Here is a 14,502-nt window from a genome sequence, read left to right as displayed (position 1 = left end):
TTACAAATGGTATCAGAGCTAAGCAGTGAGGGGTGTGCCAGCTATGATGCTTGGGCCGAATTAATTTAGAAATTCGAATAATTAAAAAAGAAATAAATGTATTTTACCCGACAAAAAAGAAATAAATAATGAACGGTAATTCTGACAATGAAACAAGACAAAGGGTTTTTTTTCTCTGTGAAAAAAAAAATAAAAAAATAAAAAAATTCAAACGCCGGTTGCTTTCATCCGATGCGTCGGTTAATTTAATTCAGTTTATGCACTCAAGTTTTCTCGATTCGGAGATCAAATTCTGCCACCGTATCCTCCGTTTTCCCTCGAAATTTCTCTGTTTTTTCTTAGAAATTTCAAAATCTCAGTGTATACAAAATTCCTTTTCGATCTTTGCGCTTTACATTCTTGTATGTTCGTATGTTCTTCAATTTCGTTCTTCACTGTTAGGGTTTTTGTTTTGCATTTTTGGGAATTTATTTCTGCTGTCGGAATCGTGAAATTTTCTCCACAGAAATGTCGGCTTCGACCGTGTCGATAACGGCGAATCCGGCGGTGCGGAGGAGGCCGGTGTTGGTTTCGGAGAAGAAGGGGGCTAGTATTGAATTGTTGGCAACGGATGGCGCGAATCCTCTTTCGAATACCGCTACTGCTGGAACTGGTGGTGCGGCCGATGATAAGGTCGCCGGTGGAATTGGTAGGGATATGAGCCATCACTCGATTAGAGGTGAGGTTGTTCTTGAGCGGTCATCTAGGGATCCACTTCAGATCAAGAAAACTGTTGCGAATTCCACCATTTCGCCGCGGCGGAGTAGAAAGGCGATTACGAAGCCGGAGAAGCCTCGATGGGCGACTATTCTTAGCGTGGTTACGAAGAATATTGTGCTTTTGATGGTTCTTCTAGGGTTGGTTCAAATGATTAGGAAATTAGCCCTAAAATCAGGGGATGGTGCGGTGGGAAATCAAATGGGGTTTTCAGAAGTTGAGGGACGGATTGCAGAAGTTGAAGCATTCTTGAAAACTACCACCAAGATGATTCAGGTGCAGGTGGAGGTCGTCGATCGGAAGATCGAGAACGAAGTTGGGGGATTGAGAAGGGAAGTTGACCATAAGATTGAGGCAAAAACTGCTGATCTTGAGAGCGGTTTGAAGGTGCTACAGGATAAAGGGGAGGACCTGGAAAGGTCTTTGAGCGAGTTAACGGCCGTGGATTGGTTGTCGAAGCAAGAATTCGATAGGATTTACGACGAATTGAAGAAGGCGAAGAGCGGTGAAATTGATGAGCGGTTTGCAAATTTGGATGATATAAGAGCCTATGCAAGGGAGGTGGTTGAGATGGAGATTGAGAAGCATGCGGCTGATGGACTTGGTAGGGTGGATTATGCTCTTGCTTCTGGTGGGGCTATGGTTGTAAAGCATTCCGAGCCGTTTACAGGAAGAACAAGTAACTGGTTTTCGAGAAATGCAAGGAATGGAGTTCATAGTAATGCGAATAAGATGCTGAAACCGAGTTTCGGGGAGCCCGGGCAGTGCTTCCCCTTGAAAGGAAGTAGCGGGTTCGTTCAAATTAGGCTACGGACGGCGATCGTTCCAGAAGCTATTACTCTAGAGCATGTTGCCAAGGTGATGTTCTTATCTGCCGTCTTAAGTTTTTGTTCTATATGGTAAATACTTATATTTTAGTGTATACTATCGGTTAGCATCTGTTACTGTATACACAACATAATCTGAATGAGCTTGGGTTGTTACAAATAGTGTCAGAATCAGATACTGAGCAGTGTATCAGCGAGGTGCTAGGCCACCAAGGGGTGGATTGTGAGTTCCCACGTTGGTTGGAGAGGGGAACGAAGCATTCCTTAAGCATTCCTTATAAGGATGTGGAAACCTCTCCCTAATGGACGCGTTTTGAAACCTTCTGTTACCTTTTTCTTGACTATAACAAGTTCTATCCTACAGACCAGCATAGTTAAGTGGGACACCATGCCCTCCAAAAGTTTTAAGTGGAGCTGTGATCTTAGTTTTAAATGGTGCTTACCCACTAGAGAGGGACACCATGCCCTCCGAAAGTGTTTCCTAATTGTGCTTCGGACAAGTCAGGTTGCACGTTTTTATACTAATCTTTGTGGGATATACACCGGAAAGGAAGACTTGGGTGGTAGGTGATTCAAAATCTCAAAAGGTATTGAGTTGGAATCCCATTCTAACTAAGGATTCTTGTGGTTCCGAAGAATCCAGCTACAGGAGAACTAGGAACGGAGAGCTTTCCCCCTTTTCCGCCTGCCTCTTTGGTCTTAAGAATGCTGGTTTTAAGAATGAGTGATTGCCCTCGACCCTTACTGTGATGTGGTTGGGGAGGAGAACAAACCACCATTTATAAGGGTGTGGAAACCTTCCCCTCACAGACGCGTTTTAAAGCTTTGAGGGGAAGCCTGTAAGGGAAAGCCCAAAGAGGATAATATCTGCTAGTAGTGAGCTTGGGTCGTTACACTTATTGCCCAACCGGATAGCAGACAACTAATGCGTTCCACTTATGGAACAGGGTTCTATGGTCGGTTCGATATTTTGAGTTGGGAGGGCTGTGGTTATGGATAATGCATATGTTATTTTAGAATGATGTACAAAAGTACCTTCTTTTCTATGGTGTGTATATGAGACATCCTTTGAGAAACCTATATTTGAAAAGGGTATGATGAAGATTGAAGATAGGGCATCTTCTTTCTACTAATCCAATATAGAGATTAAAATATTCTTCAATGGCGTGTCCGTAGTCCAAGCCCACTGCTAGCCGATATTGTCCACTTTGGTCTGTTATGTATCACCGTTAGCTTCACGATTTTAAAATGCGTCTGTTAGGGAGAGGTTTCTACCCTTATAAGGAATGCTTCGTTCCCCTCTCCAACCAATGTAGGATTTCACAATCCCCCTTGGGAGCGTTTCCCTCTCCAACCGATATGGGATCTCACACAAACAGTTTCTCGAAGTTAAATGGATAAATGCTTTAGCTTTAAAGAGGATACATTACGCTTTCGATAGTATTGAACGATGCTGCCAGATGAAATTCGTATTTTGTGTTACAGATGGATCTATGATTTTGTTTATATGTATTATTAGATTATACCATCTGCCAGCTTCCTCCATTTTTACTAACTAGACTTCACAATCTGGCTTCTCTGGACAGAGCGTAGCATACGATAGATCAAGCGCGCCTAAGGCGTGCAGGGTATCTGGGTGGTTTCAAGGGGACGACGTTGCTGCCTCAGCTGCCAATGCTGAGAAGATGTTTCTCTTGGCCGAGTTCACATACGATCTCGAAAAGAGCAATGCACAGACATTCAACGTGGTGGAGACAACAGGCTCCGGACTCGTTGACATGATCCGATTAGATTTCTCATCCAACCATGGAAGCCCGTCGCACACTTGCATCTACCGCGTGAGAGTTCACGGTCACGAACCGTATTCTGTTTCTATGATGGCAACGCAGTCGTGATCAGACACAGCAGCCATGTATTGTGTTCTGAGTTTGTATTATCCTTGTAACTGTTACATTCCCTGTTCACTCTTAGAATCTTTTGGCTAGTAAGCACAGATGTTGCCTTTTACTCCTTTGTTTTCCTTCGGCATTGTAATGTGGGGTTATGCTTTGTTTTTTTTTACCGTGCAGGCCAGTCGATATCAGCCTACACTTCTCGGAGTCTTACACGTACCGAGCTTTAAATTCTAATTTTTCTCTCTCGACTCTCTGAACGAGTCTATGTAGATATCAGGTTGTTGTTTTTGTAAGTCTAACATGTGGGGGTCGGGATTCAAACCGAGGATGATTGACTTAATCGATCAAGTTATATCTCGGTTGAATATTTTGTTGCTTACCGAACTTTATTTTTGAAGTTTGTTTATAATACATTTTCTTTTAGTCATCCGTATTCATGGTCAAACCCGCTCCAAAACCAAACTAAAAGTAGAGACAGTATTGAAGTGAAGTGAAGTTTAGAATCTCGTGCAGAGTAACCGAGTCGATGCACCCCTCCAACACTTTTGGCATCAACAATTTTTGTGTAAGATGAAGCATCAACTTTAGGTTACATATCTGAAAAGTTGCCCCAAAAAGGGTCACTTTGTAAATAAAAGAATCTTGTTGATGGGTAATGTTCGTCATTAAAAGAAGTTATTGTCCTGTTTTCAAACATTCTAAATTCTTGAGGACCACATTGTTATTTTAATAGAATATTAAGAAAACCCTTTATTTAAGGATCTACCTCTTTTATTTATTTAATTATTTTTTTCTTTAGCTTGTAAATGAGGCGAACATTACCCCAACATTTGGTTCCCTTCACGTTTTTGCCTCTTAATTATTATATAATTATCTTTTGGCCCCATTTTCACTTTATTTGTTCTTTAATAATTTAAAATTTTATGAAATGGGCAGATGAGTTATGACAACGTTGTTCTTCCACTTTTTTATTATTATAAAAATTGTTTCGAAAAAAGTGTAATTTTTTAAAATAGTTCGGGAAAAGAATAAGAACCTAAAGAATAGTCTTCACATTCCCTTTCTCGAGTTATATGTTAGGAATGGGGTCGGGCGCTTGAGTATATATCATCCGTGTCAACAGCGACCCGAGTTCTAGTTGGTTGACTTACTTAAGGGTGTGAGTAAATATGAGATCTCAAATTGGTCGGAGTAGAGAACAAAGTATTCCTTCTTAGGATGTGAAAATCTCTCCCTAACGAACTCATTTTAAAACTTTGAAAGAAGCTCGAAAAAACCCAAAGAGGATAATATTAGTTAGCAGTGAGTTTGGACTATTACAAATGGTATAGAATCAAGTATGAGCGGTGTGCTCGAGTAAGCTACAAAATTTTTAATAATTGAATTAAAATTTTAACCAAATTGATTGTATTTATCCATTCCCAATTTGAGGCAATAAATAAATTAAAAAAAACAACCAAAATGGAAAATACAAAATAATAATATATATATATAGTTTTTTCTAAGTGCTACATTCATTAATTTCCATTGTCTTGAAATTTGAATTTAAAATATTATAATAATAATAATAATAATAATTATTATTATTATTATTATTATAAGATTTAACCCATCAGGTTGGTCGTTCAAAATTACGTTCCTAACGTGAAGAACTTTGTAAATCGATAATATATAATATTCTTGGTTGAGATAAATAAATAAATTATAAAAATAATTAAAATATAGATTTTTAAATTTTTTAAATTTAAACAAAATAATTTGAAAAATTATGAAATTATGTCATAATTGTTTAACTCAAAATAATAATAATAATAATAATAATAAATAAAAATAAAAAATAAAAAAACATAAAACAAAGGCCAAAAGAAAGCACAACAAAATGAAAAGTTCCATGTGGATGCTACCCGAATTAAAGCATCTGAAATTGCTTCCCTTCAAAGCTCTATATATAAGGGGAAGAACAGAAATTTGAAAGCAATCCATTTACTTGGGAATCTGTTGCATTTTTCTTTCATTTCTGCACTTAGTTCCATGAAATTGATCCATTTCTTCATTCTTTTGATGATCATTTCAAAGGGTTTCAATCAAAAGATTTGATCCTTCGCCATTTTGCGATGAACATTTGAAGAACTTCGAGCGAACAACTTCTCCAATTGCAGCAATGAAAGGATCAAATCACACACTGCGGAACTCGGCGTTTCTTCAAAGGTGATTTTGAGATTTTCCTCTCTGCTTGTGACCGTTTCTTTTTCGAGAATGAGAGAATCTAGAAACATTTTCTTTCTCGCTTTATTTTCCCGAGAAAATTTACCCCTCCATTTGCACATCAATCAAATCGATCGTGGTTATTATTATTATTATTATCCTCTTTTGTGCCATTTCTTTTCTCAATTTCAATGCATTTTGGAACAGCAAATTTCTCGGACTACTCCATTGAATATCAGACATTTTGCTTATTTCTTCTAGAATCTCTAACATTCAATTTCAGGTTCTTTTTTCTTTTCTATCATTTCAATTTTCTATACTGCGGAAATCGTGGAAGTTCATTTTGTTTTAATTCTTCTTATATATATACCGACAGTTGACTTTCTCGTGAATAAGAATAACCCCCCCACTTGTCAACCTTGTCATGGGTTGCCACTTTGGTTTTAAATTTGATCAAATCTGTTCCTCCTTGAGCAAATCTTAATTTTGAGTTTTGCTTCTTTTTGTGGTAATATTGGCGTTTTCTTTGGATTTATGGAGTTTTTGGTCTCATTAGATCATTGTTGTCTGGTTAGTTTCCTGTTCTGTCTGTGTTCTGTTCATTCAAAATAGATTTGAATCTCTAGCTTCTTGATTTGGATTATGTCTTAACCATTGGCTTCAGTTCAATTTATTTTCATTGGCAATTGATTTGTAAGAAGATTATTGATATCATGGATCAGGGGATGGTTGCTGGTGTTGAGTCCTTAGTTTCTTGACGTTCTTGAGAGTGAAATTTCAATTTATGTTTGCTTCGATTTGTTTTGCTGTAGATCTTCGATTTGGGTCAGTGGAATTGATGAGAAATTCCAATATCGACAATGACTTTCAAAGAACAAGACTCAAGAAAGAAGGTGAATGATTCATCAGCTCCCTTTCTCTCTTCCCATTTTTTGGATCCTAAAGTTTTTTTTTGTTGTTTTTCCTCTTGAATTTGTACCTTATGAAGTTAGTATCATTAAATATCTATTTCTTTTTCTTCCTCTGCTTTCAGTCCTTCATTAGAAAAATATTTGCCATGGGAGAAAGAAATGGGAAGAGAGAGTTCAAAGGTTCATTTGAGTCCACTGGTGAGTTCCAAAAGGGATTAACTTAACATCTTTCTTATTTTATTTTTATGATAAAGAAAGAAATATCACCATAGAAAGCAAAGTTTTATTCAGATAAGTCATTGATGATAATTTTGAAGTAGCTTTTTCAATGGAGAATATATTCAATTCACATCTTTAAATTAGTGTGAGAAAGGAAGCAAGATTGGTATAGTTTCTCTATTTGATATTGTTCCTTTTCCAGCTATTTCAGAGTATTTTTTGATCAGTTGGTTTAAACTATGAAGTTTGATAAGAAATGAGTGTCCTGTTTGATTATCAGGAAAGGGCTTAGAATCGATTTCCGATCTAGAGCTAGATAGTGCATTCTTAGGCAGCACGGATTCTCTAATGAGTCGTGATCAAGAAGAAGTTCAATCCTTCCGGTATTTTGTTATGAGATTGCTTTGATTTTCTTTTGTTTTGATCAGAAGATGAACTTTTAATCTTTTTGTGCATTAACATTTATTTTCCCTGGTGGGATTTGATTCAGTGTTTTTGTTGCAACGTGGAATGTTGGAGGAAAATCTCCCCATACTAACCTCAATCTGAACGATTTTATTAAGAACGACGATAGCGCTGATATTTACATATTTGGGTATGTTTTCTGCCCCTCCCTTTTTCCTTCTTTCTAAGAACGACAACATGGAATATCTTCATTCATCTTGCTGTGCTTTGAAAGTTCTTTTCCAATCTTTTCTTTCCAAGAAACTATATTGGTTTGTTTATTGAGTAGACAACAATGCCACCTTTGTTCACTGCTCAAATTTCCATTTGATAATTTTGGAAAGTTGTGAGATCCTACATCGGTTGGAGAGGGTAACGAAGAATTCCTTATAAGGGTGTGAAAACCTCTCCCTAGCAGACGCATTTTAAAACCGTGAGATTGACAGTGATACGTAACGAGCCAAATTAGATAATATCTACTAGTAGTAAGCTTGGACTGTTACAACTGATATCAGAACCAGACATCGGGCGGTGTGCTAGCGAGGACGTTGACCCTCAAAGGGGGTGGATTGTGAGATCCCACCTCAGTTGGGGAGGGGAATAAAGCATTCCTTATAAGGGTGTGGAAACCTCTCCCTAGTAGACGCGTTTTAAAATCGTGAGGCTGACGGCAATATGTAACGGGTCAAAGCGAACAATATCTATTAGTGGTGGGTTTGGGCCGTTACAAAAGAAGTTCCAAAGCTCTTATTCTTCCAGCGAAACTATGGATAGTAGCCTTTATCTGCCACTCCCAATCAAATTTGTCATGTGATTCTTTATATTTCCAATCATTCAAACGGTTTGATGTGTTATTTTAACTTCTTATATCATCAGTTTTCAGGAAATTGTGCCTCTAAATGCTGGAAACGTTCTCGTTATCGAAGACAATGAGCCTGCTGCAAGATGGCTATCCTTAATTAACCAATCATTGAACAATCCAATAAATGGCTGCTCAAGAGGACCGAAACCTGCCACTGGTTTTAGCGGTTCTAAATTCTTTCCAAAACCTTCTCTTAAAAGCATCAGTAAAACTTTCAGGACTGTAAGTAGAAGGAAGCTAAAAAGTTGCAATTGTACGCCACTGGAACTTGAAAGGAAACGCAGTAAGGATTTCTGGTTTCGGTGCCAACCATCACATGTGAGTGAAGATGGTATTTCTTCAGAAGAAGATGAAGAGGAGGATCCAAGCGTCTTTGATATTTCAGAGATTTCCATTCCTGAAAGCGGTAACGAGATGAAGTATGGTCTCATTGCAAGTAAACAAATGGTTGGCATTTTTGTCACAATTTGGATGAGGAAGGAGCTTGTTCCATATGTTAGCCACTTACGAATTGCAAGTACCAGTCGTGGAATCATGGGATGCCTCGGCAACAAGGTAATACTTATATATTTCTGAGTTCCCTTGTCTACAAATATGGGATAATTTTGCTTAGTATTTGTGAGATCCAACGGAGAGAGGAACAAAGAGTTCCTCGTCAGGGTATAGAAACCTCTCCCTAGTAGACACTTTTTAAAAAACTTTGAGGGGAAGCCCGGAAGGAAAAGTTCAAAAGGACAATATCAGTTAGTGTGGGCTTGGGCTGTTACAAATGATATCAGAGCCAGACACCAAGCGGTGTGTCAGCGAGGACGCTGGAACCCCAAGGGGGTGGATTGTGAGATCCCACATGGAGAGGGGAACAAAGCATTCCTCGTAAGTGTGTGGAAACCTCTTCCTAGTAGATGCGTTTTAAAAAACCTTGAGGGGAAGCCCGAAAGGGAAAGCTCAAAGAGGACAATGGTGGGCTTGGGCTGTTACAAATAGTATCAGAGCCAGACACCTGGCGGTGTGCCGGCGAGGATGTTGGACCCCCAAGGGGGTGGATTGTGAGATCCCACATGGGGAGGGGAACAAAGCATTCCTCATAAGGGTGTGGAAACCTCTCCCTCGCAGAAGCGTTTTAAAATTGTGAGGCTGACGGTGATACGTAACGGGCTAAAGCGGACAATATTTGCTAGCGGTGGGCTTGGGCGGTCCATATTGTTTCATTCTGAAATCGTGAGGGTCGGTTCTTGTCTTCCAGGGGTGCATTTCAGTGAGCATGTTATTTCACCAGACAAGCTTTTGCTTCATCTGCAGCCACTTAGCTTCAGGAGAGAAAGAAGGGGATGAACTGAGGAGAAATTTGGATGTCATAGAAATCCTTAAGAACACTCAGTTTCCAAAAATATGCAGAACACCTGACGGTCGAATGCCAGAGAAAATCCTTGGACACAAGTGAGCATCTTGAACTGAATGATATGAAAAAACATATACATATAAATAAGAATAAAACTGTTTGTTACTGAGCTTCTCATTTGTGTTGATGAAATGGCTCAAGACGAATAATATGGTTAGGAGATTTGAACTATCGAATAGCTTTGAGCTACTTGGAAACTCGAAGGCTTATGGAAGCGAATCACTGGGATGAACTTCTTAACAAAGATCAGGTAGTCGTCCTCTAGAGTTGTGGTTGAAGTTTGAGACTTTGTGCTTAAAATCAAAGATGTTTTGTGCTGATTCTCTTATGTTTTGGTGGATGTTATAGCTAAAGATCGAAAGGGATGCAGGGCGAGTGTTCTATGGATGGAAAGAGGGAACAATTTACTTCGCCCCCACCTATAAATACTACTACAACTCCGACACGTACGCCGGGGACTCGAAAAAATCGAAAAAGAAGAGAAGAACACCAGCTTGGTACGTATGACATAGAAAATCATACAAAACCTTGTTCTAATCAACCCTCATAACACATCCTGAAAACTCATAGAAGAATGCAGGTGTGACAGAATTTTATGGCACGGTGACGGCATACGACAACTTTATTACATTCGTGGGGAGTCTCAATTCTCCGATCACCGCCCCGTTTGTGCAACATTCTTAGTCGACGTCACGGTCGTCGAAGGAGGGGCAAAGAAGAAAATGCCTGGCTCCAACATGAAAGTTGGAGCTGAAGAAATACTATCAACAAACAGTAGATACTACTACCACTAAATGTAAGTAGTCTCAATTTGTTGGGTTATGAATTTCCTTTTCAAACACATTGCACTCTTCCTTACTTTTACTTACATCCATCAGGTCCTAAACGCTCAGTAGTTATTCTAACCATTCATCACAAGAACACAATGATTCGTCGAAGTATTTCCCAACACCGAAACTAGTAGGACCGTGTAGAGATCGTAACAAAACCAGCAAGTTGAGTTATATTAGTAGATCTCTCCATAACTTTCTTAAGTCTATCATCTTATGATGATGATGATCATCAAATCATCAGCCATGGATGCATACTGTTGCTTATAGGTGCATCATATCAGATTGTAGCCAATTGGCAACCTGAAAAGGGGAAGAATAGTTTAGGTAAAGGAAAGATTGATTTATTTGAATGTAGCTCTCAGTCAAACATAGAGAGGAAAAGTGACAGTTTTTTAAGCACTGTGCAGATTGGTAGCAGTAGCATTTTTTGTCAAGGAGTAGAACAAATTTCTTTTGCTATTTTGATCACGTGCATGACCACGTGATGGCAGGTGAACAAATTATTGTATAATTAGCAAGAACTCCTCTCTCAAGTCTTGATTTTGCTTTGGAAATTGGAAGTTCCTTAAGTCAAACATAGATCACATGGCTCAGCTCACACCCACTAACCCTTTGGATCTGTCTTGAAAACTGTGTTTGATCTTTACAGACTAATCCAGGCCATTCATTTTTTGAAAGTTTTTAGATTAATTGCACACCACACCCATGTAGTTATTTATTTTGCAAATCTACCCTTGTAGACCTTAAGTTTATAGCTTGAAGTCCTCGTCTTCTGTTCTAATGTACTGTTGTCGTATGATATTGATTTGTATAATAGAGGTGGAGAGATTTAAACTTTTGACCTCTTAATCGAGTGAATATGTCTTAACCAGTTGAACTATTGTCTTCTGTTCTAATATATTGTTGTTGTATGATATTGATTCGTATAATGGAGTTGGAGAGATTTAAACTTTTGACCTCTTTATCGAGTGAATGTATCTTAACCAATTGAGTTATTGTCTTTTGTTCTAATGTACTGTTGTCGTATGATATTGATTTTTATAATGGAGGTGGAGTGATTTAAACTTTTAACCTCTTGATCGAGTGAATGTGTCTTAACCAATTGAGTTTTAATTGTCTTCTGTTCTAATGTACTGTTGTCGTATGATATTGATTCTTATATCGGAGGTAGAATGATTTATACTTTTGACCTCTTGACCGAGTGAATGTATCTTAACTAGTTGAGTTATGCTTAAATTGACATATGAGTCAGTTTTAACAAAGCTAGCCGATAAAAAAGGTATATTTTCAAGTTCACAAGGGCGTTTCGAACTTTTTTTTTAATACAAGGGTCTGATTTGTAAAATACCCGAGTTTTTAGATTAATTGCACATCACACCCTTGTTATTTATTTTGCAAATCTACCCTTGTACACCTTAAGTTTACAGCTTTCAGTATTTGTCTTTAGTTCCATCGACTGAATGTGTTTTAACCAATTGAGTTATGTTTAGATTGGCATGAGTCGATTTTATCAAAGTTAACCGATAAATGGGTATATTTTCATGTTCACAAGGGCATTTCGAACTTTTTTTTAATACAAGGGTCTGATTCGTAAAATACACTACGTACGGGAGTGGTACGATCTGCGAAACATACAAAATACAGGGGTGTAACTTGTAAGTATTCTGTTTAGTGAAACAAAGAAAGGCAGTTGAAGACAAAATTAGAAAAATTGTTGAATTATATAAGCAAGCAGACCACTAGTTGTTGGAGTTGCAAGACAAATAAGACATTGATTCTCTCAGAACTCACAAAAAAACATGAAACCTTTGATCTGCAAATCATTGCTTCCAATTCTCTACACTTTTCTACTGATGTTTCCTCTCCATCTTCACACTGCTGCTCTGGCTGCAAGAACGCTCCTCCCATCGTCCTCGTCTCGAGTTGGTCATCTTCATCTACCTCTCACAGTTCGGAAGCTCCCCGAAACAGCATCGTCGACTTCCTCGAGCCTTCGCCAAATTCCTAAAAGCGGCCCGAATCCTACACAGAACAAGTAATGAACTCCTAATCCTAGTTTAGTGTTCTGTGTTTGTGTTAATGTTAGACTCATAGATTCTTTGTTTCATCTCTTGTTTTGTTCTTGGAACAGATTGAAGCCAACAAAGTTGAGAAGCTAAATCTCAACGGAATCATCGAGACGAAGAACACAAACCCGACGTTGCAAGGAATCTCGAAGCCAACCATGGTAGCTTCCTTTTTATACTGAGAAAAAAAGATTCATAGCTATAGAAATACAGTACTACTGACTGTTACTACATACAATGATCTGATTAGAAAGTAGCTTCTTGTGTATGTGTATGTGTAGATCTTCAATGTTAATCAAGTTTTGATATATTTCTTGAAGCCGAGTCGAGATCTCGTGTTAAATCCGAGACTTTTCCTATTAGATTCGAGCTCGATCCTTGTTCATAGCAGAAGATGATGAGTTATAATGGAAAGGGATGAGAAGAAAAACTGTCCCTGAATGATATAATTTTCAAAACAGGTTAAATGATAATCTTATGGATGAGGGATGCCATAAAGTCTAATCCATACTTTATGGAGGGCCCAAACTTTGAGGGTTGGGCTAAGGCTGTTTGGATTTTATAAAGTTGTATACTTTATAATAATAATTCATATAGACATGTCTCTGTCTTCAAATAATTTTGAACCCAATTTGTATTGGGAAGGGAGGAGACCTAATATGGAGCGGAGTTTACATTTACGCTTGGTGAAGCTATCGGTTTTAGGCTGCTTAGGACTGTTACGTTGCTAGTCTTTCAAAGTCGTTGGATCTTTTTACTCATTAGAGAATTTTCCTTCTCCAATCGATGCAGAATCTCACATTTAGATATTCTACGTCTTTAATGTTTATTTTTCTAGTTCATTAGTATGTAGGAGTGAATATCTGAATGTGAGATTCTACATCGATTGAAGAGGGATAACGAGTGCCAATCAGGACGTTGGGCCCCGAAGGGGGTGGATTGTAAGATCTTACATCGATTGAAGAGGAGAACGACGATATGTAACGGATAGAAACAGACAATATCTACTAGGGATGGACTTGAGTTGTTATACTGATTTTTTTAGTTTTGAGTCGAATTGAGCTATAGTCATGTTGACATATACTAAGAAACAATAATAATTGAATATACAAAGATTAGGGTAGGAAAAATGTTTTCTTTGGTTAATTTACGTGACACTAATAAATTTTTTTACTAGGATTCAATATTGTCGGGACGAGATGACCAGATGTACAATAATCACGTAAAAGTGTCACTAAGTAATCAAATTCATTTTACCTGCAAATAACACATAATCGAAACGAACTAAAATCAAATCAATTTAAACCGAGTCGGTCGAGTAATTTTTTATGAAACCGAACCAACCAACTCTATCTTTTCCATTTTCCTTTTGAATTTTGTACTTACAAAAATAAACCCTAATAAATATAGAATAAGGTAAGGGGAAAAAGACCAACAAATATTAATGGGTCCTCTTCCATGAGATAACATCCAATGGACAAGAGGTTGACCATTGACCAAATTTTTATGAAGACTTTCCATCGCCTCTTATTACTGTGGGGTCCACTTAACACGTGGCATATTTAGACAGCTAGGATTAAAGGATCCACACGTGGGTTATAGGGCCTTTTGTGAATGCGGCGGCTGCGGACTTTTTCCCTTGCTTTTAAATCCACTTTTGGAAAATCCTTTGCATCCGAGTGCCTTCTCATCCTCGTTTCTCACAATTTGCAACTTTTTTTTTGGTATTTAATGACTTTTAATTTAAGATAAAGGAGTTTGTAAAAATAAATGAAAAATAATTTTTAAAAAATAAAACTCACGTGATAATTACTCATAAATTATTATTTTTTAAATAGTTTTAATTAAATTAATATTAATTTATTAATTAAAATATTATTAGAAATTCAAATTTCATAAGAAAATAATTGAGCATAATTTAAGAGATATTAAATAAGTTTATGTTCCGTATAAAGTTATTATAATATACCTATTTAGAAAAATAATTATAATTTTAGACTAAAAGTCTGTTTAAGTGTAGTTTTTAAAGGTTTAAAAAATATTAAACATAATATTATAAATCTTCAAATACCAATATATATTTTT

General features: G+C 37.5%; 2 protein-coding genes across 8 annotated transcripts; both read left to right on the top strand.

The window, feature by feature from the left end:
• Positions 1-254: 254 nt before the first annotated feature.
• Positions 255-3,871, top strand: LOC111458274 (SUN domain-containing protein 1-like). Its single transcript, XM_023100815.1, has 2 exons — positions 255-1,614; positions 3,170-3,871. The coding sequence occupies exons 1-2, from the start codon at positions 508-510 to the stop codon at positions 3,476-3,478; spliced, it is 1,416 nt and encodes a 471-aa protein (XP_022956583.1). The 5' UTR covers positions 255-507; the 3' UTR covers positions 3,479-3,871.
• Positions 3,872-5,392: 1,521 nt separating this feature from the next.
• Positions 5,393-11,300, top strand: LOC111458236 (type I inositol polyphosphate 5-phosphatase 10-like). Of its 7 annotated transcripts, none has more exons than XM_023100754.1 (11): positions 5,394-5,686; positions 6,496-6,576; positions 6,717-6,792; positions 7,094-7,196; positions 7,304-7,408; positions 8,134-8,674; positions 9,363-9,556; positions 9,660-9,768; positions 9,867-10,015; positions 10,099-10,314; positions 10,397-11,300. In XM_023100754.1, the coding sequence occupies exons 2-10, from the start codon at positions 6,544-6,546 to the stop codon at positions 10,310-10,312; spliced, it is 1,524 nt and encodes a 507-aa protein (XP_022956522.1). In that variant the 5' UTR covers positions 5,394-5,686; positions 6,496-6,543; the 3' UTR covers positions 10,313-10,314; positions 10,397-11,300. The 7 variants fall into 7 exon arrangements, with proteins under 7 accessions (XP_022956545.1, XP_022956570.1, XP_022956554.1 ...); XM_023100771.1 differs by lacking the exon at positions 5,394-5,686 and adding an exon at positions 6,171-6,191; XM_023100763.1 differs by lacking the exon at positions 5,394-5,686 and adding an exon at positions 6,195-6,253.
• Positions 11,301-14,502: the final 3,202 nt, after the last annotated feature.

The sequence above is a fragment of the Cucurbita moschata genome, unplaced genomic scaffold, assembly GCF_002738365.1.
Source record: "Cucurbita moschata cultivar Rifu unplaced genomic scaffold, Cmos_1.0 Cmo_Scf00002, whole genome shotgun sequence".
NCBI classification, from domain to species: domain Eukaryota; kingdom Viridiplantae; phylum Streptophyta; class Magnoliopsida; order Cucurbitales; family Cucurbitaceae; genus Cucurbita; species Cucurbita moschata.
The sequence above is the reverse complement of the archived record's forward strand: the minus strand, read 5'-3'. Positions and strand labels throughout refer to the sequence as shown.

Bases quoted from the DNA above. Each gene is read 5' to 3' on its own strand.
- LOC111458274 (XM_023100815.1), top strand. From the start codon at position 508: ATGTCGGCTTCGACCGTGTCGATAACGGCGAATCCGGCGGTGCGGAGG. The intron at 1,615-3,169 runs GTGATGTTCTTA...TTCTCTGGACAG, and splicing joins CTCTAGAGCATGTTGCCAAG to AGCGTAGCATACGATAGATC.
- LOC111458236 (XM_023100777.1), top strand. From the start codon at position 6,544: ATGACTTTCAAAGAACAAGACTCAAGAAAGAAG. The intron at 7,409-8,133 runs GTATGTTTTCTG...TTATATCATCAG, and splicing joins GCTGATATTTACATATTTGG to TTTTCAGGAAATTGTGCCTC. The intron at 9,557-9,659 runs GTGAGCATCTTG...AAATGGCTCAAG, and splicing joins GAGAAAATCCTTGGACACAA to ACGAATAATATGGTTAGGAG.